Source organism: Hoplias malabaricus, chromosome 4, assembly GCF_029633855.1.
Source record: "Hoplias malabaricus isolate fHopMal1 chromosome 4, fHopMal1.hap1, whole genome shotgun sequence".
Lineage (NCBI taxonomy): Eukaryota > Metazoa > Chordata > Actinopteri > Characiformes > Erythrinidae > Hoplias > Hoplias malabaricus.
Genome location: NC_089803.1, coordinates 26,241,720 through 26,269,283, shown reverse-complemented (window position 1 = coordinate 26,269,283; position 27,564 = coordinate 26,241,720). Strand labels below are relative to the sequence as shown.

Genomic DNA, 27,564 nt, shown 5'->3' with positions numbered 1-27,564 from the left:
AACTGGATTGTTAATAAAGGACTGTAGTGTTTCTGTCTGATTTTTGCTGTTATGCATGTAGAGTTTATAAAGGAGTAAAAGCTTAGGTAGAAACCGAGCAGAAAATAATGACATCTGCTGGTAAGTGAGCAGAAGCCTCGGTTTTTAGACATGTTCCCTTTCTTATTCACATTTCTCATGTTTGTTTTATTCCCTTTAACCTCAGTTGTGACCCTGAACTGGGTAAGCAGTTACAGACAATGAATGAATGTTTAACCTCACCTTTGCATTCCCACATAAAAGTGTCTGGACAATACTGAAGTCTCTACACTCCATGTTAAAGACAGCACAAAATATGATTGAAAATATGGGATAAAACAAGACAGACAAAAAACTGCTGTTTTATTTCAGTTTGTGTGATAGTAAAAGTTTTTAGTAGATTTATTTGCACATGCATTGAATTATTGACTATTCTTTTTACCCCACCCCCGAAATGTCCCCTTTAAAACCTTCTTACTCTAAGGGTCACAAGCAGATGGCCATCAATGTTTGGAAACTGAAATTTAAAATAAATAGATTAATAAATATATAAATTCATTCATTCATTGTCTGTAACCGCTTATCCAGTTCAGGCTCGAAGTGTGTCCGGAGCCTACCCAGAATCATTAGGTGCAAGACGTGGACACAACCTGGAGGGACGCCAGTCCTTCACAGGGCGACACACACACATTCACTCATACTTACAGACACTTTCAAGTCGGCAATCCACTTTCCAAAGTGTGTTTTTGGACTGTGGGAGGAAACCGGAGCACCTGGAGGAAACCCACGCAGACACAGGGAGAACACACCAACTCCTCACAGACAGTGAGGAGCGGGACTCGAACCCACAACCTCGAGATCCCTGGAGCTGTGTGACTGTGACACTATATATTTTTTTGTTTTTTCCAATGTAGTATTGAACATTTATTTAATTGTAAATCTCAAAAATTAAAACTTAATGAACACTACTGCACCTCTGTTGACTTTTGGCAAAAACGACTTCCAAGTTTTGCCTATCATTTTCATTGTTAACATATAAACTATTTTTTTTCTTCTTCTTTGGGAAACTGAAGGCTTTAAAAATTCTTGCATCTAATTACATACCTCCCTGTTGCAGTCTGTATTTATTTTTTTTAATAAACATCACATGGTTTGGTCAGGCCAGAAGTGCATGTATAATATAAATATACTTATTAATATTTATAACATGCTTCATTGACAGGTAATAGGGAGAAAAGGCTACTTGAGGCTCAGCAGTAAGAAAACTGCATCATGTAAATTGATTTCATCACCATGCCATAAAAGTTAATTACACTAGAGTAAGCTCCAGGAGCAAAAACACCAAATTGTACCTAGTGTTCCTTTAAAACTTTATAATTGCTGCCATGTGGATGGAACTGCACTCAGGAATGAAACTGTAGTCCGCAATAAATAATGACTCTTTGGTCCACTAATGCTGTGTAATAAACCCATGCGTATGACATGTATCAAGTAGTAGATTAGTACCTCCATGCGGTCTAACTCAAAGATAAAATAGCTTTAGTCAAGGTTTATTCTGTTTTTTTTATTAGATTAATATTTGCAGAGCTTAAAATAATAAATTGCTTTAACTTAAATCATTAAGTACATAAAAGAAAGCCAGAACTGAGGAACCCTGCAAATAAAATGTCAAAATAAATAATAGGAGGCAAATGTCTCTCCACAGAGGCTGTTCTTAACATAACCAACTTGCGATCTTCATTATATAGTTTACAATGTGTGCCTTAAAACTGCAAGCAGAATGTGCATGATTTACACATGGTGTAGGCTGCAATAATATTTGGGACCTCTTTTAATGACAAAGAAAAACAAAATGGAAAAATAAAAAAGGTCTTTGAGGAGGGCTCCTCATCAGTACATCAGCAAATGAATTACAACAAAAGGAATTCCTTCCAGTCAGAAACATTCGAATCCATCCTGCACTCATTCAAATCCACATTCTGCCAGCTTCAATTCGCTTTGCGTTTGCAGAGAGAACACATGGCAACTCTGTCCATTCAGTTCTGGTTTTAAATTGTTTGACCTCTCATGTTTCTAACCAGATCATAACTGTAGATGAAGAAATGGTCCGGGGGGTGGGGTGCGACTGGATGAATCATGGATGACAAATGGAGAGAATGAATAAATTGGTATCAGCGTGAGGGGAATGAAGGTTTTTAAGTGAAGCCCCAGTCATGGAGAACTAACAGTCAGAATTAGCAGGCACCTTGCAATAATCATGTCTCCACGAGGGGGCACTAAGTTTGCGATATACGTGTAACCCTGTCTAACAGCACGAGACAGTGCCTTGGTCTCATGTTCGAGGCATTGCTAAGGTGCTAAGGGCCAAACAGAAAACACCACATCCCCTTAAAACAACATTCTCCAAGAATGTGCACAAAAAAATAAATAAAAATAAAAGCAAATTTTTAAAAAATGTTCCTAGATAGCAAGGTAGACAGAGGGGCTATATTAGGGAGAAAATTCCACACCAGTGTGCGCTGATCAGTGACACTGGCTTCCCCCATGCTCCGCCACTTTGACTGATTCTTAAGGTGGTAAAAAGTGATCAGGCCGTCAAAGGGTCTGCGAGTCCTGCCAGCAGCCCGGCCCTACCCTGCCCTGCCCAGGGCCTCATCTCACCGCCTACTTATCGTCCTCTTCACTAATGGGTGTTGGTGGTCCTGTGGGCAGCTCATCTCTCAGTCACGTGGTTCTGTTGTGGGGAGGGGGGCAGGGGGGTGCACAGCACCTCCGACAGGTCGTCCATGATGCACGTCTCCTTGGGGTCGACCAGGTTGAACTCCCTCACGAAGACGATGAAATGTGCGTACAGCGTGTTCAAGTGTCCATGCAACTCCAGAGCCACCGTTTCTTTAAAGTGCACCCAGTAGATATGCGCCAGAACATGGAAGAGGTACCGACAGATCTTCTTCACCAGAGACTCAAACGAGTTGGGGAACTCTTTACCTGAAGGAGGAGATAATAGAACAACAGAGGAAATCTGCATTAAAGCACTGTGGATTCACTAGTAAGGAGTTCATCTTCACTCAGAAACGTTGCTGGTTTGTTTCAGCTCACCGTTTTGTGTCAAACCTTATGAGAGGAACATTCAGTGTACAAAGAGTTTAGGTCTTTCATGTCGTACAGTACACAACATTGTGGGGAACAACGCACAAACACCAGCACGGAAATGTGTGCTCTCATCACATTAGACCACATTTCACCTTGTGTTTGTGGATTAGTGGGAATTTAGAGAGATATACGCTACCATTAAGTCAACTACTTTTTTCTAAGTCGTCAATAGTTTGTTTTAGCAAGACTAGGCCTCATTCTGCAGGCACTTTGGCTTTGTAAACAATGTTCACATGTGTTTAACTGGCCTGCCTGCAGTCCACATATGCCTTCTACAGTGGATCAAACGAATCAGACAATGGTGACAAACAGACTGAGGTGCTGAAGTGTTGTATCAAAACAATGCAAAATCCACTTGCAAAACTTCAATAATTAGTATCAGTCCTAGATTTTTATTATTTTCATAAGAACCAATTCAGTTTATTTCATTTAATAATAAGACAGCTACTGTATTTAAATAGTTTTACTGCCTTTTGTAATGTGATAAAAATGTAGGTACTGTGTATCTTCAAGGATTTAGTCCTAAACTATTAATTTTTTTAAATGTATATCTCAGCCTAATCAACAAAAACTGTTCATTTTTGATACTCTCCTATTTTGATTTCAGCAAATTCTCTCATCAACTAACAAAACGTCGCCTAAACCAATTAGTTTCCCTTCCTTAACACTAGAAGGGGATATTTCATTACTGTTAAAAAAAAGGTTTTTAAAAAAAATGACCACAGGAGGTCACTGCTCTCCACTCACCATATTTCGTTGGGAAGATTTCTTCATCCGTCACTAGTTTCTGTGCTAAACTCATGACAAAGTCCACATACTGAGGTGCTGTACACTTGATCTTCTTCCCCCTCTCATCATACCAGTAGTATATTCTGCACAGATATGAGAGAAGAGACAGATGTTCATGTGGTTCATCACTGCTTACTTTTGTGGAGGGAAAAAATGGTGCTTGAACAGATTCCCCTTCATTATTTTCATTAAATCAGAGCAACCAAGTGAGTTAACAATTTGTCCCAGTAAAAGGCTCATCAGTAAAACTGTGCCATTCCACCAAACTACATTTTGGAAATAATGGACTGGAATTCCTCCACCATCCGTGTATTTAAGGAGGCGTGCAGTGAAACAGACAGACAAGAGAAAAGGTCGAGGGTTTCGGAGGCCTGTAGTCATTACAAATCCCCAGGAATGTAGACTCTCAACATAGCTGACCATGCTACGAGGGACCCACTGACCAACAACCAACGTTAATAACGCTAACAACATATCCGGTTCAACAGGGGACGCTTCGAAGATGAACACAGAAAGAAAGCTGAAACACCAAGACAAGAGAGAATCCCAACCAGCTCACAACTGAAATAAAGTTTAACAATGGCCCACAAAAACGAAAGCCCCCGTTTGAGTCCCGTAAAACAGGCTCAACCTCTGGCTCTGTGCCAATAACAGGTTCCCAACTGCCCTCTAAAACAGATAAAAGAACAAGTTTTGAGAGCTCAACGATATTTAGTTTACAAGAAAATCTGGCACTAGATTTATGAGGGTCTGGGACATGTCAGTTGTTGACTGTAAACACGATAACTATTGTCAACTGGCAAATTCCTCTTGCCCTTTTTTCAGCCTTAGATAAAAGGTTATGCCTTTACGTGGACATTTTTAAATTCACATATTAAAAGGAAATTCCACTGAATGTTTACATACTTCAATCACTGAGATGTAAACTGCACTATTAAAACAAGCTTCCTCAAAGAGAATTCAGAGAGAGTTTTTTTGGTTTGTAGAGTGTTTAAATTGCCTGTTCTTTACTGAAGACACTGTAACAGAACACTATCAGGTTTAAGTTCACTACACCTTCCTGAATAAGGGTGTGTATTCAATTAAACTCCATGAATCTAACAAAATGTACCTTTGCATATTCTCTGAAATAATAATTAAATAATAATGCTATTATGAAGTAAAATCTAATTGGGAGCTATACAGTTGCTACACCGCCTCTTAATGACAATGTACAATACCTATATTTATCACAGTGGAACTTACAAAACCAAAATTTCAAGTGCATCATCATATAAACTTTCAAATAACAAACTGCTGACAATTTGTCACCTGAAAAGTCACTGCTATTGGGACACATATGATGTCACCTGAGTAGGTTGTCTTGATGAGTAAACCCACCCCTGCGATGTTACAGGCTGTGTCTGAAAGCTGTTAGTATTTTCCATAAAGGTGAAGGGGTAGAGGCAAGGTTTCTGTAGTGGGAGATCAAGTTCTACAGGGCCATGGTGTGATGATGAGTCACTTGCAGGGGACCTGCCCTACAGGTCCACAATAAATACACACCCCTAAATCTCTAGTCAAACAAGGCCAGCTTGTTTGGTGATGGGAAGGAAAAAAAAATCTCTTCTAGGCTTCATACAGGCAAGACATTAGTGTACCACTGTCAAGAAACAATTCGCTGAACTGGAATATAAAAAATAACATATCTCTCAACACTAAGACTGAGTGCCATAATAATACCATAATTGTCTTGTCAAAGCTAATACGACAACTGCTGGAATCCTAATCCACACCCATCTTTTAACAGTCTAACTCTCCATGCCATTTCCTTACTCAAGTATACTGAGAAAAACCTAAGACCTCACATTTTAAACAACATTTTAATCTGGTTTAGCTCTGAAACATTAAAAAAACAAACGCAATTCCTACTAAACCGCTTATGTGAATATGTTCCCTCAACATGCCAACAAAACAGGTAACTAAAGAACGTGTGTCAAGGGTACATTTCCAGCCTGCTTTAACCCAGTCCCCTCTCGGACACCCAGTCACCACTGTTGACTGTGAAAAATATACTTCACGATGAGACCTAGATCACTCAATAACCTTAAGGCCAGAATAAAAGCTTGGCATCTAAACACACAATACTGGAGTCAACTTTTACATGCCTGAGAAATCAACTAATTTTTAAATTTGCCATGAGGTAGCAAACCCTGGCCTGAAGGCTAACCATTTTAAAGACGTACTTACGTATTACACGCTGCCATGGCTTGACATGTGTCACCAGTGCAAAACTCTGAGATTGTGCTATACTGTAGGTTGATGAGATTGAAGAATGTTGTTGCTAGAAAAAAAAAAGAGAATTTCAGAAAATCTGCAGTCGAATTGTCACAGAATGCAGGACTCATGAAAGCATCGATAAGAGCTCATGAGGAAACAAAGGTTATATGACATAAGATCACACCACTTCGTAGATATCGTATAAGATCTTTACTACTTGAGTATTTTCCTCTTAAGAATAAGCTTCAAAATGTGAATCACATGAAAACAAACCCAACAACAAGAGAGTGGCTTCCTAAAACTCACTCGGCAGGAAGCTGCTAGTTTACGAACTTAGTCAAACAAATCTCTACAGATGACGGCTGACCCTGATGTCTTTAACATAGGTGGGAAGGGAATGTGTTTATACAGTAAATCAGACAGGCTGAGCTAACTCACTGTTGCTGGCCAGCCATTCGTTAAGGTCAATCTCCCTGGGCAGCACCACCAGCTCTTTGAGGTCGAAGTCCACTACCCGTACTTTAGTGTAGTCCGACTCCATATAGTGCTTCTTCTCCTCGGCGGGAGGCTTCTTTCCATTGGGCTTTGTTTTAGACTTCCTATAAAACACAAAAAAGAAGCAAATTTAATGAGCTGCCAGAATAGCACCCCCCAAAATAAATAAATAAATGAAGCATTGGAGAATGGGATATCCCAATATCATTTAAATCTCAGGTGAAAAACACAGCATAAATTCTAGTGCTAATTTTAAAGCATACATGTTAAAACCACATTGCAGTGATAGTTTCCCGTCATAAACAGTCTGTGGAGGAGGTCAATAGGCAAGGGCCAGGCTACAAGGTGTTAACAGGCTAATAAACAGAACAAGAGATCCAGTGTTATACAGGGGACAAGACAGCGTAGTCTACAAATTAAAAAAGACATTTTGATGAAGAGCTCTTCACTTCCTACTGATTCTAATGCCTCTTGCTGTCTTTCTCGTTGTTTCCATGTTCCCTTTGTCAGTGCTACTGGATTTGGGTTTAGATTTGTTGCAGGATAGGGGAACTTCAGCACATTCCCATAATTTACAGCTCTTCTCGTTGACCTTAATTTCCGGCTTCTCCATGCCCCTCCAACGCCTGCTCTCTGTGTAATCTTCCTCCTCTCCGACTCAAATGTTCTTGGCCTCTTCCTCTTTCACCCCCAATTCACACACATGCTCCCTCCCATTCCTGGACGAACCAGCACAACCAGGAAAAGGATTTCTCTCAAAGTCCTAAGTACACAAAGGACACATTTAGGCACTGGCCAGTACAAGGGAACAGCCTGAAGCTGTTTTTAAGTTTTATTTTTAAGTTTAATTTTATGTTTTATTTAAATTCAGCTCTAAAATCTAACGAGCTTGAGTCTAAACACTTCACACCACCACCACTGCAGGAAAGCAGACAAAACCAAGTGCTGAAGGAACAGTAGCTTGTATACATACTACCTTAACATTTTGTTATCATGGTTGTCCTCATACCCCACCATTTTGTCCAGTTCAACTCACAAAACATAGAAACAAACAAAACATATGGTCCTGACAACTGCTGGTTTAACTCTTACTTTAAGTGTCACAATTTCTGGGGAAACCGAAATTTCAGCACGAATGACAGGTCTTGTGAGTGAAGGCCCCTCTGAAGGAACCTAAAACAGATGTTGCGTTTTCATGCTTACTAAAGACCAGCTTACTCTACAAAACGTAAGCTCCAACCATTGCTTTTACTGATGTCAGATCAGTCAGAGAAGCATGCGGAAAGAGCGAGAGAATGGCAAGCAGCTGTCGCATGCAGCTGGTGCATGAATGAAATGAAACCAAGGCACGGGCCTGCTGAGTCTAAGAAACTGACTGATCAGCACAGCTGAGGGAAGAGGAACAACCTCATATGCATTTAAACCTTACTTTGACAGGACAAGCACACACGAGGCAAGGACTTATCTGAAAATGCCTTCTACAAACACAACGTTCTTCTTAAGGCACCCATGTGTCCTAAAATGCCTTACAGAGAACCTGTGAAAAACAATGGGGAAGATGCAAATGTACTACATGAACAACTAACTGTATACCGGTAACCAAACACCAGTGCAGCTGAGCTCTTATTGTCATATCTGGATGTACAGAAGCTGGTTTTGCTCTCTGGTCAAAGCCTTCTGGCCTGGACTGAGTCTACACTACCTTTTATGGTGAAGAAATGTGGAAGTTACCAGAAGCACACATGGATCTGTGAGTATGTGTGTGTAAGGAGGAACCTAAGAAAGCAACCAAGCCAACAGGAGGACTGCTGGCAGTGGGATGCTTTATTTCCCCTAAAATAAGTTAGCTAATGTCCTAAGAATCTGCCCTCTCCAAGTAAATCCAACAAAAGAAATGCTTCCTGGAAAACGTACCAAAAAAATAAAAATCCCCTCAGAAACAACTTAATAAAATGTACGTTATTCTGCTGCATATTTGGAGGCTGTTTTGTCCTCATTTGAAAATAATCTAATTTGGGTTAAATTCAGTGTATATGGAACAAGGAACTTGTTCATTCATTCTTAACAAGATATTTCCTACAAGCTTTTCGTGGTGCTTGTGTATGTTTATTTGTACAAAATATGTCTGAGCTGACCTCAGATAAAAGCCGTTTGGTTCCAGATCATAAATTTGCTGGGCTCAAAAATCCTAGGAAACTGACTATGTAAACTTCACAGTGTAAAGAAGTCTCTTAGACAAGAAAAGCTGGACAATATCTGCTCTTGCCCAAAGAGTATTGGTGAAAAGGGGCTTCAACTTAACCATATGGATGACATTACTTTAAACAATTCAAGGCCATTATTAAAAACCTAGCAAAGAAGGCACCTTCAGGGCTGCTAGAGGCAACTATCTAAAGTGTTTAAACATTTAACATGACATGATTATCATTTATAATTGAATAAACAGTTCTGAAGGGAATTTTAACAGGTCTAGCAGCCTCTCCATCTGGAGGTTAAATTACATTTACTCAAATCAAGCACTTCATGCAAAAGGCAAAGAGTCCCAGCAGAACCTTGAGTTTGAACTAGTTCACACAATTTGCACAAGCTCCACTAAAGTAGTAATAAAACAGGGGTGCAGAGCTCCAAATCTGGAATGGCCAGCATCAAAAAAAAAAAAAAAAAAAAAAAAAAGTCATTCCGCAGACAAAAACACAGCCACTAAACCTGCCATTTAACAGATTTGTTTGGAGAGTGTCTTTAGAAAAAGACTGTGGAAAGCACTCCTTCTGAAAGTGAGACCGTTAAAGAAATGGGGGTTCTGGGTTAGGGGGTAAATAAATCAATAAAAACAAAATCAGTGTACAGTTTCAAGGATAAATGCATATAATAGTGAACAAAAATGACATACAATAAAGTAATAAAAGCAATTGGTACCCGAAACTGTAACCAACTCCACACTAGAAAGCTTTTATAAATTATGAGTTGCACATATTCACTCTAACTTAAGCTTTTAAATAGAGAGTAAATTGACAATTACAGAAACTGTTAGCCTTAGCCTGCAGACCTAGGGATAAATGGAATCTGAATTTAAAAAACAATACTTGTTTGTGTTTTGTGGCAAACAAAGTATATTGCAGATATGTAGTGAATACAGAGAGAACAAAAGGACAGAGGTGAGCAGTCAGAACTGAATAGATCCTGTTTTTTTTCACACAATTAACATTAAGGGACGAGTAGAACAAAACCCTATCGGCATTTCAACAGCTTAGTGGGTGAAGAACTGAGGAGAGTCACCACACAAATTTTACAATCCCTCCCCCACATCTCAACAATTAAGAGACACACCTGTGCGTGTGAAAACAAAAATATACAAGACATGGTGAAAGTGTGGTTTTAGAAGCCCAATAAAACAGGCAAGTGAACTTTTAGATGGGTTTGTTGTGGAAAATTAATGGTGACCAGACAAAAGTTCATCAAAGGAAACATTCATTATTATATATCCGAGACACCCGTGTGTAGTGACGGGGTGGGTGGAACTGTGTAAACCCATATGTAAATACAACTATTAGTGAACAATGCCTCGCAAAGAGTATATATTTAAACAACTACCGAGGTTCTGAAATGTATTCCGTGTTTGTTTTTAAACAAATACCTTTTTATATGTCCACTCAAGTCCTTTAAGCATCCAAAATGTATCAGTAATAGGAAATAAACTTTTAACAGCTGTTCTTTTTTAATGCTCTTTTGGTCTGAATTAATACGATAAACCTAAACACTTTTAACACAAATGTGAAGTAAAATCATTATGGTTTGAAACTATAAATCAATTAAAACCATTCTTGATCATGTGGGTGCCTGATGAAAACGTGTTACTTCCTTCGTCTGGTGATTATTATTTAATACCTAAATGTAGTAATGCCCTACATTACATATCTCTTGTAGGGGCATTTACTAAATGGAAAATAACAGGTAAAAATCTAATGTAACCACTGTACAATTTGCACTTTCCACACAAAAGTGTTTCACCTGTGTTATTTTGCACCAAAATTGATTTGCACCCAGTAGAGCACATTACATGTTTATTAACCACCACTTATAAATCAGAGAACATTTGAGACATATAGTATGTATACTTGAACTTTTCGAGAACAGGGAATGCAGCTGGTTCTTGGTTCTAGATACATGGATAGATTAGACACAGGCCACAAATTCCAGCTGTGTTTTACTGGTGCAGCAAAGGGAGCTAGGTGTTTTTGTTTCCCTGTAAGCCACATAAACACAGAGGAGCATGATTAACTGCAGTAGGAATGCAGATGTATAACAGTGTCAGTACGTTGACAAGTAGTAACACCGGTTACGGGAACCAGAACCCGTGTAGACACACAACACACTGCTGACCTCATCCTTGTGGTCCCATCGTGTTTAAAAGTAAATAAAGTATAAAATACACTAAATAAATACACACACAATTAGATGGGATTTAAATGATATGGTAGTAATATGTGGTTAATATACTCCGGCAATAAATCAATTTATGTCTACGCTAAAGTCCCCACCATTCACAGGAAGAACGTCTCTCTCTCGCGCGCGCGCGTCGCAGGAGAATGCGTGGCAGTGTGAAGAGCAAACAGAAGTCCAGGAGCAAAGCCAGGCTCGAAAAGCAAACACAGAGGAACACAAGCCACTGCCACTTTAAGGGTGAACTGCCGTGTAACCAAAAAGGCTGCCAGTCCATCAACACCATAGAGTGTGCACCAATACAGCTGAAGGAGACACACTCGTTCAGAGCGGTACACGAAACTGAGAGATGTGGTGGATAAACTTCAACTAACGCTAAACTGAACACTTTTTCAGCGGAGTATTCTGACGTCTAAAGATGCCAAAAAAAGTTAGATGTTTCTACCTTAAAACCTTGCCCATTGCCTGAAGGACCATCTTGCAGCTCAGTCCGCCTTTGGAGGTTTTTTGCGAGTGCATATCCAAAGTGCTCCAATCAGAAACAACGGAATCACACCGCGAGTCCTGGGCGCTCGTGCTGCGGCGCGCTTTCACTCACCAGAAAGCAGCGAGAGACAAAACTTGACTGAAATGACCGATGATACGCCCACCGTCAGAGAACCAATCAGGAGAGACAGGGCGGAGCTGCTTATAGTCACCATAGAGTTTGGAGCCTCTGCACTACATATGCTACTCCAATGATGAACAAATCATATCATTTATAAATTTCGCTGAAAAACAATGCAAGTCAGAGCTTTTGGACATGAAATACTCTGTGGCAGAGAACGCTGCTAAGGTGTTTACAGTGTTGGTGACAGAAACATCTTTTGAGATTACTGCTTCTGACATTAACTTAAAAGTATTACATCATATATTTACTAATCCTTTGTGAAAAGAATCACAAAGAACTCCATTTTTAAAACACAGAATATGGCGACTATGGCAAAAACTATGAACACTAGTTTCCAGGTTTATCTTTAGAAAAAATAAATAAAAACTCCAAAGTAAGGACTCAGTTTCAGATAAAAAAAAAAAAGTAAATAAGATTATATTTGTGCTGTAGACATTGAGACCCCAGCTCTGAACAGTAATCTGATTCAACTAGATTCCCCACATAATTTCGTACCAAAACACTCATTGTGTTCATTTACCTCTTAATCCTTGAAACATCCTGAAATGTTAATTTAGGTATGTACATAGATTTCTATATGCCCTAACACAGTATGTGTTTACAGAAAGCTGTTCTTTTCCTTTTAGCTGAAGTACGCAGTCTTGGCGGCTGAGGAGAGGGAACACGGGTGGCAGGCACATGTAAGACCGATGGAGATAGGCATTAGGGGATTTGTAGCCAAGTCTGCCACATCCCTGCTTATGCAGTTCGGCATCAGGGGCCGGAAACTAAGGGCAGCTGTGAAGGAGTTATCAGAAACAGCTGAAAGCTCTGGTCAGTGTTTGTGGATAAGGAGAGCACAGGCTAGTTGGGGAAATGCCCTGTAGAGATGCTATTTTGTTGTTGGTGATGTAGAACGTTGCATGGAACCGGTGGCACTGAGCATGTCTTAACGGTGCCATTGGGGCTAGGTACAGCCTTAGTCACCAGGGAGGCCAGTGTAGATTTACGGCTGTTGATTGTAAAGGGTAAGGTAAGACTGTAAAACTGGCTTGGAGTGGGGTGTGTCTAGGACTCCCAACAGACTTCTGTTGAGACTTCTGGAGGCGTCATGGGCTTATTTCAGTGAAACACTGATGAGGGGAGGTGCCTACCTGATGACACCTGTGAAGAGCTAGTGATACAGTGGGTGGTTTGGTGGGTGGTACTCATGTGATGGGTTCAATGAGTACCCGTAGATGTTAAGGGTAGCTGGTTGCTGATCGGACCATAAACGGCCACAGTAACCTTAGTGTTCAGGTGTAGGATTAAACAGGAATTGTGTGGCTGCAGGTAGGAAGAGAGTGTGGTGGGACACATGTGAAGCTCTGTGATGGAATTGGCATAGGATATTTTACATCTTATCCCGTGTATGATTATAATTAAATATATATTTCTTTGTAACTTTACTGCAATGACACAAGTGTAACCAAGAGAATGTCATGATATTGCAAAGAACAAACAACAAAAAAAACAATTGCAACAAAAAAAAGAACAGACCAATAGTTCCAGTCAATCAACGACCAAAAAGTCCCAAATTCTCTCCTGCAATTCAAGCCTTAAGAAAGGAAGCTTACATAGTGTTCCCTTTCAATTCCTCTCATGTTCCACATGGGAGCCCTTAACAAAATGATATTCAGTTTAAGAAGAAAAACAGCAAGACCAAATGGTCCTTTCTCAAAGAAAGGTAGGAAGTAAACACTATTTGGCCAAAAGCCAGGCCTGATTTTGAAACTGTCATGACGTCCTGAAAGGTCCTGCTAAAATGCTAAAGTTCTGTACATATATAGGTTTCTCTACACAATAAAAATTGATACATTTTGTTTAAAAACGTGTATAATCACTCTATTCACATTATTATTTGTAAATATTGGAATAAAAGAAGCAAATCCCTATGATAAGGTAAAACTGAAATGCCTTTTAGATAAATGTTCTGAAGTTTGTGATAAAAGATTTTGAAAGTGGCAGAGGCCAGCACTCTGAGCCTTGACTCGAGAGCATGTCGAGACAACTGAAACAACATTCCGGCCCATGAAAGTGAACCTTGCCTGAAGCATAACTACATTCGGATTCCTGTCAAAACCAATAAGGAAACATGCCCTTGCTAGACTGATAAATGGCAACATGAAAAAGGGGAGAAGAGGGGGGACACACACAAAAAACACTTCTATATACTAAACCAAATACCTAAAACAAAAATGAAATGTTTAGTAAATAAACAAAACAGTTTAGGAATGAAGAGGAAGAAAGCGTGTGATCAGGCAGAATTCAACATCTGAACAAAAGTATACAAGATAATAAAGGAAGGAAGAAACAAGCAGGAGAAGCTCCTGGTGAGGAGAGTTGTGCAAGACTAGGTCTGGCCTTTCTCACCAAGAGCAAATTCAGACCACATAAACATGAGTCATTTAAAGACTGTACAGACCACAGATTACACATTAAGCATTTAAGAAAAAGGTAACAAGGTCAGGATGAAAAAGCAATATAAAGCGTAACTGTGTTTCACCATTATTAAAAAATCCCAGATGACTTGAATACCACATGACTGTATCTCTCCATTATATCAAAGACTACCTCTATTCTCTCTCATCACTGTACCATCAAAGTAACCTTGGTGTAAGAGGAATGACAAAATCCTGATAACACGTATCACCCAAAATAACAGGATTTGGAACGTGACGTCATTTGTGGTAAAAAAAGAAAACAATTTCAGAAATTCTAAACACTTTCAACAAAGGGATGAATTCTTCCTTAACTCTGACGTCACTGGAAACTCATGCCGTGACAAACAAAGTCACTTAGGAACTTATGTTTATTCATCACCTGATTCATTGTATGAACAAACTAAAGCAACATACCAACAGTACATCTCACGTCTGGTCACCTGTTTCCCTCAATTCTTAAATGTAAAACTCTCAGTACAAAAGAGGTTGTCCCCCAAAAAGCTGTCAGAAATTTTATTTCCACATAAAAAAATACTGGTATAAGATAACATCATTCCCTAACCAGTTCTGGTCTTAAAGTAAAAGTAAAAGAATGTAGTTGTCCAATAAGCAAAGTGGTCAAACTGAAAAGTATGCCATCACGTGTGAACAGAAACGTGTGAACACGTTGTAGACCAATTCAACATGGAAGGAATTTTTTTTTTTTTTTTACTAGCGTCCGTTTTTTCCCCCAAATCTATTTCTAAACGATAATTCGCATATTTGTAAAAGATGCAACATATTTCAATTAAAAATTAAACTCTGAATGAAACAAATATTGTTTGTTTAATCTGAAACATAGCTCCAACAACCAACTACTTAGCTAATTCAACTGGCTGGATGGGAAACTTAATGAATTGGAAATCATGAACAGGTTTTTACAAAGGCTTAAATAAGGGCAGCAAAGAGAATCTAAAAACATCTTTCAACCTGTGGTATTATGTGTCAAGTATTATAATTTTTTTAAAAGAATATATAATTTAAACTTTTCTATGTAATCTCTCTTCTGAGTACATGGCTGGAGCAGGGGCGGAGTTTGAAGAGCTTGAAATTCAGAAGGAAGAGAGACATTTTACAACTGGAAGGAATTAAGAATCATCAAAAACCAGACAAACCTGACAAGCCAGGATACACAGACACTCTGTGCCAATCTGGCATTATACAGAACTGGAAAAAGAGCACACATTGTCCAGATTAGCCTTTCCTCCATTTTGGATTTTCATCCATCACCTGTCTGTGCCCGCCCATCCTCATTTCTAGTGGTTAAGGTTCATTGACCTGAGAGTCCGTTGCAGCAAACGTTGAAATGGTTTGAATATTTTTGATGCTTGACGAAGCGTTGTTAACTGTATGCAGACGCTTTCAGTTTGTCCGAGATAATGCAGAGTCCTACCTACTATATATGTATACCTAATAATAATAATAATAGAGGATTAGTAGATTATACTGATTGAAAACTTCTGGAACACTCCTTGTATATTATTCTAAATTCATCAATAACATAAGAATAATTCTTTTCAATGACCTAAAACCCAGTGTACGTTTGTGTGTGTCATTTAATGTGTTAGTATGGGCATTATTCCAGCTGAATATTTATGTCATGTTGGCTGAAGCAGTACTTGTTTACCTCAAGGTACATATTTAGTGTATGACCAGCAATGGACCACCAAGGTCAGGTGTGAACTTGCCCTTGCTTATGCTGCTTTTCCACCGCATGAGTCCAGCTCTGCTCGACTCAACTTGCCGCTTGTCTACTAGCACAGAACTGGGGTGCAGAGCTGTGATCAGTCAAAACAACAACAACAAAACATGAATACACGATGAGTGATCAAAGGCTGAATTTACTACTGCTGTTGTTGTGGTTTTTAAAGCCAGCAACTCCCGTTACTGACAGGGAAACCCCTGCCAGTGGAAAAGCGACAAGCATTAAGCCATGTAGAGCCAGACCCATCTGGTGGAAAGCACTCTGCACAGTTGGAACCAGGCATGAGCAGGGACTGAAAAAAAGTACCTTGTTCCAGGGACCGGGACCAGATTTGGCCAGTGGAAAAGCAAAAGAGCCCAGGCGAGTTGAGTCATATAGGTTTCATGCAGTGGAAAAGAGCCATTAGAGTTCTGTAACTTACAGGAACCATGTTAGCAACGCAAAACATACACCATTTTATGCTTTTGTATTCAGGAGACATCGGTTCCAGAAAAGCACTATTTTACCATGTTTTATCAGTCACCAAGATCTGGGTGCTGCTTATAACAGAGAACGGTGTAAATGCTATGGTGAATTAAGTCTCTCAAGAAGTAAACTGTAATTTCTCCTTCTCTGCCTTGCTGTCCTGGAGGTCTGCTGGAAGGCAGCCATGGCAAAACCAGCTCTATATCTCTCCCTCTCTCTCTCTCTCTGCATACCAGGAGGTGTAGGCCTGCAGGCACAGGCACGCTCTGCTGTCTGCTAACAAAAAACACACACACACACACACACTACACGGAGAGATGAATGGATGCATGGAAGAGCACACTTCAGCTGCAAACACTGCTGTTCAATGTTACTGAGTGTCTTGTATGAGCTTGTTACAGATTTAATCTTGCAGTGCTGTAGATTTTTAGAACAAGTCTGATCAAGATATGACTGAACAGTTTCAAATTTAAGGCTTTTGTTAACACATTTCAGCACTTTTAACTGGAGGGTTAGTTTTCTTGGCAGAATGATGGTTTTCACAGCAAAGCCCACGGGGAGAGAAGTGTGGGGGGAAGCTACAAACACTGAATAAAAGTGAATGGTCATTACATTTTATATATGTATTTGGAAAATTCTAATTAGTGATTACTATCTTCCATTCGTAGTTAGCCAACTTAGCTCATTTGGTCAAGCTATTTCTTTAAGGGATTTGTGAGCATGAGTGTTTGCTTAGTTGTGCAAAAAAAAGAAGTTACAATGATTGTTCTCAGGGCTGTGCCACACTCCCCTGCATTCCTGAGGTTGGAAGTTGCCGGCTTGGTGTAGGGCTGCACCTGGAGGGCGAAGAAATCCCCACCAACCGCCAGTAGACTCCATGGCAACACCTGCTGTATTGACAGGAGCTCACAGGTTACTGCTTTAATAACAATTTTAAGAGTAGTTCTTAAAACGGTCATAAAGAGGGTTGAAAGAGACAATAGCCCTAAAAGAACACCAAGATACCTTCTGCTCATAGTAATGGCTTATAGTCCATGGACGCTTGCACAAAATCAATCAATCCTGACTGTATTATAACAGATGCTGGTCATAAAATTAGAATATCATGAAAATCATGGAAAAGTAGATTTATTTCAGTAATTCCATTCGAAAAGTGAAATTTGTATATTATACTCATTCATTACACACCGACTGATATTTCAAGTGTTTATTTCTTTTAATTTGATGATTATAACTAACAACTAATGAAAACCCCAAATTCAGTATCTCAGAAAAATTACAATATTGTGCAATGGTTGAATATTTAAGACACCTGGTGCCACACCCTAATCAGATAATTAACTCAAAAACACCTGCAAAGGCCTTTAAATGGTTTCTCAGTCTAGTTCTGTAGGCTCAACAATTATGGGGAAGACTCCTGACTTGACAGTTGTCCAAAAGACAACCATTGACACCTTACACAAGCAGGGAAAGACACAAAAGGTCATTGCTAAAGAGGCTGGCTGTTCACAGAGCTCTGTGTCCAAGCTCATTAATACAGAGGCAAAGGGAAAGAAAAGATGTGGTAGAAAAAAAGCAATACACATAACCATGCCCTGGAGAGGATTGTGAAACAAAACCCATTCAAAAATGTGGGGGAGATTCACAAAGATGGGACTACAGCTGGAGTCAGTGAGTCAAGAACCACCACAAACAGATGTATTCAAGACATGGGTTTCAGCTGTTGCATTCCTTGTGTAAAGCCACTCTTGAACACGAGACAGTGTCAGAAGCGTCTCGTCTGGGCTAAAGACAAAAAGGACTGGACTGCTGCTGATTGGTCCAAAGTTATGTTCTCTGATGGAAGTAAGTTTTGCATTGCCTTTGGAAATCAAGGTCCCAGAGTCTGGAGGAAGAGAGGCGAGGCACAGAATACATGTTGCTTGAGGTCCAGTGTAAAGATACCACAGTCAGTGAAGGTTTGGGGTGCCATGTCATCTGTTGGTGTTGGTCCACTGTGTTTTCTGAGGTCCAAGGTCAAAGCAGCCATCTACCAGGAGGTTTTAAAGCCCTTCATGCTTCCTGCTGCTGACCAACTTTATGGAGATACAGATTTCATTTTCCAACAGGACTTGGCACCTGCACACAGTGCCAAAACTACCAGTACCTGGTTTAAGGACCATGGCATCTCTGTTCTTAAATGGCCAGCAAACTCGCCTGACCTTAACCCCATAGAAAATCTGTGGGCTATTGTGAAGAGGAAGATGTAATACTCCAGACCCAACAATTCAGAAGAGCTGAAGGCCACTATAAGAGCAACCTGGGCTCTCATAACACCTGAGCAGTGCCACAGACCGATCGACTCCATGCCACGCTGCACTGCTAGAGTAATTCAGGCAAATAGAGCCCCAACTAATTATTGAGTGCTGTACATGCTCATGCATTTCATGTTCACACTTTTCAGTTGGCCAGCATTTCTAAAAATATTTTTTTGTATTGGTTTTAATTAATATTCAAATTTTCTGAGATACTGAACTTGGGGTTTTATTAGTTGTCGGTTATAATCATCAAATTAAAAGAAATAAACACTTGAAATATATCAGTCTGTGTGTAATGAATTAGTATAATATACAAGTTTCACTTTTTGAATGGAATTATTGAAATAAATCTACTTTTTCATGATATTCTAATTTTATGACCAGTACCTGTATATTATATATATTTACACACAAATAAATAAAGAATATAATGTTAATTAATTTTTTTCTAATTTACCAGTAAAAATTAAATATTTGTTTTAAAGAAAATAAACTGTCTTAACGTTGTTGTTTTTTTAGAGCATACATTAACACAACGGACAAAAGTGGAAAATTAAAAAAAAAAAAAAAATTATATTATATATATATATATATATATATATATATATATATATATATATATATATATATATATATATATATATAATACAGATGCTGCAAGCAAGCCACATAAAAACACTTCAGAATGTATGCAGAAAGCACAGATTAAAGCACTCTAGTACAAGCAATTAGGAACATAAATGCAATGCATTGACTTATCAGTGATATATAGAGACACGCATACATTGAGCAAAACAGAAATATTTAACCAAATATGCTTAATGTTTCAGTCTCACGTACGACAGCAGGGACAATAATATCCAAACATTTAACGTCTCGTTCACTGCAGCAATAACCAAAAATATACAAGCCAGTCAAAACACTTTTACACTTGGTTCATCAGTCTGATCTCACACATCTGGACAGGTACTTAATGTAAAGAATAAGAGTTCTGTAGGCCAACACAGATAGCTAAACCTGCATCACTGAAAGCCTCATCAGGGCCCTTGCTTGGATCAGACATGAAAAAGACGCCAAAGGTAGGCTCATCTGTCTGGCTTACATGAAAGGAACCCATTATCCTGACTGCATGGTACTCAAGCGTGAATCAGGGCTGCACACTAGGCATTAACAGAAGAGTTTTTGCTTACATACTTTACAGACAACACTCTAAAGCCCATGTAAAGTGTTCACGCCGCAGTGTCAGTACTAAACACCCAAAATGGCCAGAGTAATCATATAAGTAATATAACTCATATATTCTTTCTAAATATCTGTTTGATTTACAAGAATCAGGAATAATTATACCATCATGAGCATCACCCACAGTTGAAAGAGACTAGACGTGTGCTGCCCCCAAGTGGAAGCTCACTGAAAAACAAACGATTGAAAGGTAGCCTACAATTAACTGATCCACAAACCTTTTTTTTGCAACAAAGCCGATTAGTTAAATATATAAACAAAGTAAACTTTAATATGTATTAATTTATTGTTTTTTCCAATGGTGTTCTTGTCAAGGATTGCAATACATTAATAAATCCTCAACATAAATTCAATATCTGGTCTATATCAAGCAGCACTACCCTGTAATAAAAACTTAATTTTCATGTTTATAAATTAAGGCTAACTTTCCTGAATAGCCATGATAAAAGAAATATTAGTAAATGTGCACTGTAATAGAAGTGGCCAATAGCCAAAGGTTCACAGGACACAGAGGCATTGGCTAAACGGAGAGAAGCTTTGCATTACATTAGGTAAGAAAGTCTGTATGCTGTAAACCCCAGTATACATAAAACAAGAGAACCAAAGGCCAGTGATCTCCAAAATCTAACCTTAAAACCATTATCCACACTCTAAAAAATAAAATAAAATACAGCCAGAAAGGGTTCTTTGGGGCAATGCAAGGGAAGAAAGTTTTCTGGTTCTTTAAAAGTTCCTTCTTAGGCTCCATGAAGATGTTTCACAGGGTTGGGAACCTTTTTAACTGTGAACTTCATGACTTACCAGAGGATGCATAAGCAACCTCCTGGAGTTCTTGTTCTCTTTACTTGTATTTTATTTATTATTTATTCCATTAACTTCGCTTGTACTTTGTCACCCACACACACTTCTTGAAATAAAAGGTTTCCATTGTTCTTTTATTTCCCCTCCCTCTACCTGTATTTGATTGCTTCTCCTATGCTTTGGAATTTTCTTTTTTGTTTTCCCATGCTGTAACAATTAAACCTTGACTTGAAAAATAAAACATAAAAAAAAAAAAAGTTGCTTCTCTATATAACCATTCAAGTACAGATCATTTTAAATGGTGCATGTATTACATTTTCTGTATTTGTTTTATTAATAATTCTATTTTACATGATCAATTTCCACCAATAATATACACTTCAGGATTAAACAGGCTGTTTTCCTTCTGTGTCTTTAAGACTGATATGTGCAATTAACCCACAGCTTGAATTCAAAATACTGTCTATATCAAGTATTCATGAAGGAGCTAAACTGATTTAAGGTGAAAGAGAAGTTTAAGTGGTTTCCATTGCATATATATGTGAAAATAAGAGGAAATTTTGCTTCCTGCAATAGACTGTACAAACCCAGTGAACTTAGGTCTTAAGAAAGCAGTAATTTATTTCATTAAGCTGTAGCACCAACAACTGAGGAGAACAAAACCATAGAGGAAACCTCTTTAACCCTGTCTTTAATGACTGATTACTGGGTTTTTAAGCAAATGAACAGAAATTAATTGCATCATCAGATAAATTTCCTCATATGGATCTGTGAAATATATAATAATAATAATAATAATAATAATAATAATATGGCTTTTAATTCTGCATAATATTCAGCATAACTAATAAGTTTAACAAATAAATTCTATGAAAATACTTTCCCACCCATCTCTCTCCCATGCAGAGAAAGACAAGTAAACATTTGTCTAAAACAGTTCAAATACAACACATTTTGTCTTCAAGTCCATAAAAGGAGATCGCAAACTAAAAACCAAGTCATCACTGGTACAGCCCATTTCTCTCCACCTCAGTGTGGAATGATGCTTTTTGCACAACACCAGAACTGAGCTGACAGCATGAGAGATAACAGCATGATTACTGACAGTTAGCTTGTCACAAACAAGAAGAGAACATTCTGTTTAAAAGTTTGGGTCCAAGCACGCAAATCCTCTTACACCCTCTTCAACCCAGACAGACAGAGGGAAGGAAATGAGCAACTACCACCCCCCCCCCCCCTCAAATACATCGCATATCATGGCATCAGCGTGTACATCTGTTATATTTATGTATAATTAGCATGGTTCACATTAAGTTAATGAACCCATGCTTCCTGGGTACTACCACTTCAAAAAAAAATATCTTAATTGCTTTGATTGCTGATAGTTTTCTTCTCTTAAAATCACTCCAAAGTGAAATTTACAGCATCAGTAATAATAACCAGACAGACGCTCTCAAACAAGAAAATAAAATACTTTACTTAAGACTGTATTAAAATCTGACATCACAAAACATATTGGAAACAATGTACACTGCTTAATGGTCCATTAATACTGCAAAAACCAATCCTGTTTCATTAGTATAGACATCGATATCTCAGCCAACACTAAAGGCCCACTTTATTTAAGTTTTCAGCATGCCTTAGCACCAAGCAATTCCATGAGACTGCATTTTATGGTTTAATCAACATCTACCACAGGACTTGCTCATTTAAGCAGTTATTGCAAATGAAGGTTCAAAACACATCTAGCCTTTAGTGCTATAAAAGAATGAAGTGAAAAACACCATGTGCAGCATCTATGGTAGACAGAGTCTAAAGCAAGGCTCAAGACTGGCTGCTGAGTTCACAAGAGTAGCCCAGTAGCTCAGGTGAGGTTCGTGGAAAGTATGCGTTATCTAAATGTAAGCAGCTTACAGGGCCATTGGGAGAGAGAGAGGGCACGTGAGAACACCACCCACTTCATCAGCTAGTGCCTGTGCAGTAGTGCTGCTGGGTCCCCAGGGCCGCAGGGGCCAAAACAACAGCACGTCATGCTCTGCTTCCCATCCCCAGTGAGGCTGAGCCAAGACCAACAACCTGCACCACCAGCTACAAAGAGATTAAAAGGAAAGGATTCCAAAACTGTTTTGATCATGAGGAGGATTATCTCACCTTCAAGAGTGCATTCACTGACTCTGTTATTCAGGTTCTATCATGATTACAGTACTGAAAACAGTGTTGCACAAAGACGGCAGGTAAATCCTTAGTAAATATATATGCTCCAAAAGCTTCAGTGCAAAAACAAGTCTAAAATGTGAACACTACAGAACATTGTACAATAAATCAGTGGGTTACAAAGCCAAAAAAAACCATCCAGAACCACAACAGTTTAAAGAGTTTGGCTGCACTCACTCGGCTGTATAATGCAGATTTAAGAGTCTAACACTGTATTAACAATTGATGTGCCTGAATGGGGATGTAACTTGTGCAAAATAAGTAACTTGCAGCCAAAACATTAAAGCATTGCTGCTGGATTTTCTCTCTGCACATTCACTGCCCACTGAACTGTCATTATGGACTAACAAAGTATGTGTGGCTAAAACAAAGTCAGAGACAGCAGCTCATATCTGTTTTATATATAGTATGTTAGTTAGTTAGTTTATATTTAACACCATATCTGCCCTTAGGGTCACGTTCATTTATTTTAGATATGTTGAGGCTGCCATCAATTTAAGTTCATCCAATGTGTTTTATAGCATGTTAGACATCCTCTAATCCATCAGTGGACACAAGGTTGCTGTTGGCTGGATAGTTTGGTTGGCAGAATTTTCTCTGTACAGCACTGACACCGTGGGGTTTAAAAACTCAATAAACCCTGCTGTCTTTTATCCACTCACACCAGTGCAACGCGCAAAAGCCAACCACCACTATGTCAGTGTGACTGCAGCACTGAGAATATTCCACAAGCCAAATCATACTTGCTCTCTGGTGGTCCTGCCTTACAGCTTGCAAAGTTCACCTATAAATGGTAGTGAAGTTGATAAAATAGTTAATGAATGTAGAGGCAGATTACTCAGCATTTTTTGTGCATTTAGTCAGAGACAGTACAACTGCGTATTTTAATCATATTATTTATAGTAATTTTAATACTGCACAGCTATCACATACAAACCCATTTCCATCCAATTTTGCAGCCCCTGTTACATCCAAGACAAGAATAACAGTTAGGATTCTATGTGTAAAGTATAGATCAAACTAATCTCTGGGGAGGAAAGAGCATAGCCAACACCTGGACAATTGTGCGCATATCCCATAACACCAAGTTGTGTAGCTAAATAACTGTATCCTTTTGAATGATTTCATCAGTGTGAGCAAGCTCTCTTCAGTGTCTGATCACAAGTGTCTCTCTGAGATGAGTGGGTACTGTGACCCCGCCCCCATCCCCCTCCCCACAAAGTGTTATGTAAGAACATGCTGCTGTGAGCAATACCGTGTCCTTCCCTGCACCTCTCCCCACAGAGGAGTTCCTGTATGGTATATATATAAAAAAATAAAAGCATGACACAGCAAAACGGATCATTTTCACTTAAAGCAATGAACTTCGCCAAGCCAGGCTATAGACTCATACCTTCATGATTTTGACATCTCATCGGAAATCATTCAAACAAATGAAGGAAGCACACCTGCCAAAAGCTGTGTGTGGTTCCAAGGCAATTAGGCATCTGTGCCGATTCGGGGGAAATAGTAGGGCTCTAATCTGTGCTGCTGGGCTGGAACTTAATGAACTGACCTTGGGAGCTGATGCTGAATGATTGTGCAGCAATGCTGTTTGGGCAACATCAAGTGTTTCCACAGCACTGCAGCTCTAAATGCAGAGGCAGGGAGATACGAGGTGAGAGAGAGGGCGAAAGCACAAGAGAAAGAGAGAGAGAGGGCGAAAGCACGAGAGAGAGAAAGAGAGAGAAAAAAAAAACGCACAAACAAACAGACACACGACTGCCACTTGAACAGCACAGTGGGCAGAGGGGGTGGATTATGCAATTCCCTGACTGAGACAGACAAAGTGTGGTCTGTGGAAAGTATCTAGGAGTCTAATCACTAATAAAAACTTCCAGTGTATTAAAATACTAGTGCCAACAACTAACATGGCTTAATCAACAGAGTAATTATACATAAAAGATCTTAGAAAGAGAGAGAGAGAGAAATATCCTGAGAGCAAAAAATAATCTAAATGTCTGTATCCTCCATAAGTGCAAGTGCAGCATGGGCTAACTTGGCAAATAGGCTCATTAATAGTTCAAACATGTGAATTATAAGTCCAGCCAAGAGCATTTAGTGTTTTACCTTGGGAGGTGACCGTCACAGAAGACTGGCCCAAAGCTAGCAAGGAATGCAGACAGGCAGGAACCAATGGCTGAACCACACCAATTAAAGCACATCAGACAAAACAGAGGCCCGGTCAGATGGCACAGCTGATAATACAGACTGCTGTTCCAAAGCCAGGCTTAAACTCTCCAAATGTACCATAGACTACTGAGAGAATTACAGTATATTAAATTTTAAAAACACATTTGCTCTTTTGAGAATGTAATATTAAAGAGGTGGTTTTGAGCAACAAACCCTTTGAGCAGCCAAATCTGTGTTTACATTATCACAAACAGGAAATGGTTCAGAACAGTGTGTGTACAGTGGGTTGTGGTGTACCACCCTTTAATAAGGATGTTTAGACTAAAAGCAGTTTAGCAGGACAGTAGCTGCCAACTATACCCAACCATCCGAGTTTTTCCATTAAGCCTTTTCTTCATTCAGTCATGTGGCTTAATGAAGACACATTAGCCTTAGACTACGTGCAAAGCCACACCACAAATACAAGGGAGAAAAATCCAAAATAGGCATACTATAATTTGTGAAAAAATATGCTTAGCACTTGAAACAACTATTTAAAATGCAGCATAACCACTTATACAAGACCTATTAACACTACAGTCAAGTAGATGGCACTAACAGCACAGTCAGTGGCAAAAGATCGCTCTGCTTAATAAATGAAATAATATAAGGTCCTGCAAGGCTGCTGAAACTAACTGTGCAGAGTACAACATATCCCTGCCAAACACAAAGGCCTAGATGTCTCCCCCAATAAGCGAGCGAGCGAGCGAGCGAGAGAGAGAGAGAAGCAGTCATGAATCACTCCAGTCTGTTGCTTTTAATCAGATACAGCTGTGACTGCTTCAGTTTGGCGAGCATCATCAAAAACACTGGAGCTGCAGCAAGTAGTTATATATAGAACTATACTGCAGTGAGTATAAAACCCCAACCACATGTGAAAGGCTGAAACCCCATTTCTTCTCCTCTTTTTCATCCAAACACATGCTTGGGCTGGCTCTATTGCATTTGGCCCATGGGGGGATAAAAAAAAACACAACAACAAAACACCCATTTGTGCACAATAGCAAGCCGAGACAGAGGTTGCAGCAGCTATCCCGCTATCCTTTAACAGAGCAAAGTCTGCCCTTGGCAGTATGGAGGAGGGGGAGCTAGATGGGAACACACTGTCCAAACATCCACTGCCCTCAAACCCACAAAAAAAAGCCTTATACCAAGGGTTATGCTGATATAGAACTCTGGCTCACTGCCATGTAAATTCCTACTTCAACGCCCAGGGAAACCAGTGTTCTCAAAAGTCTGTAAAAGCAAAATGCCACCCCTAAAAACAGACTTAAATACATGAAACAAGTGAGAATGATCATTAAATAAATACTTAAAACAAAGGTATTTAAACTCCAGTTCTGGAGGACACAGCAGTGTGGTAGTTTGCCTTCTCAAACAGGCGAATCAGCACTCTGCTAAGCACAGGACCTCTAGGACTGGAACTGCACAACTCTAATATTAAATAATAATAAAAAAAGTTTATGTCAAATCTGGTACCTATAAAAGAAGCAATCGCAACACACTAGAACCCCCATACAGCTGGCCTTCTGATTGGCTGTCGGCAGAGTTCCTAAAAGCGTCCTCCCTCGCGCTCACTTGCAGGACGCAGGAGACTACAGGTGAGGGAGCGGGACGATCAGCATAGCGTGAAGCCTTCTCATAATTGCCATCAAAAAGTTCTGCAGTGAGGTCTTCCACTCAATCCTTGCTCAGTGTGTGCTGTCAGCTTTTTTCCCTCTGTGCAGAACTGCCCTCCAGTCAGCAAACAAACAGCAGTGTTCACAGCAGGTAAACGCAGTCAGTCTCGCACGATCACTCAGCACTTGTGTTCCTCACTGCCGCTATTCCCAGCCTTCCTCTCTCGCTCCCTCCCTCCCACCCTTTTTTCCTCCCCTCTCAGAGGCTGCTTCTCCTTCTCATCCTCCGTCCCTCCCTCTTTCACCTTCTATGTTTTTGTCTGCATCTCTCAACCTCCCTCCCTTTTTCTTTCCCTGCCTCTCACCTCTCTGGCTCTGACTCTTGAGGCAGGAACTCTAGCCAGGCATTTTTAAGGGCTCAGTGAGCCTTCAAAGTTAGTACCCAGACTTATTCTGCCAATATATAAATATTTTTAATCAGAAAACACAAAAAGGCATCTCACCAGTTAACTTTCATTGTGGTGGCAAACCGACCAGGCTATGCACAACATTTCTTATCTGTCAACATGTCTACAGTATACTGGGAAAGATCACTATCTGTTATTGCTGGAAAACACCTGCACTTGTGTGTGCAACTGAGGTCAATCCTTTATGCTGTCATATTGCATAATTACACATTGTACCA

General features: G+C 39.5%; 1 protein-coding gene across 4 annotated transcripts in view; it reads right to left on the bottom strand.

The window, feature by feature from the left end:
* Positions 1-1,571: 1,571 nt before the first annotated feature.
* mob2a (MOB kinase activator 2a) overlaps positions 1,572-27,564 on the bottom strand; it is a 52,489-nt gene continuing 26,496 nt past the window's right edge. For 2 of the 4 annotated variants that reach the window (XM_066666994.1, XM_066666991.1), the window contains exons 2-5: positions 6,658-6,818; positions 6,190-6,283; positions 3,919-4,043; positions 1,572-3,006 (exon numbers count right to left, since the gene is read on the bottom strand). In XM_066666994.1, the coding sequence (XP_066523091.1) occupies positions 2,732-3,006; positions 3,919-4,043; positions 6,190-6,283; positions 6,658-6,818 (655 nt within the window). In that variant the 3' untranslated portion in view covers positions 1,572-2,731. Of the gene's footprint in view, positions 3,007-3,918; positions 4,044-6,189; positions 6,284-6,657; positions 6,819-11,599; positions 11,745-26,739; positions 26,987-27,564 lie in introns of those variants that run through there. The other 2 variants (XM_066666993.1, XM_066666992.1) reach the window with 2 other exon arrangements.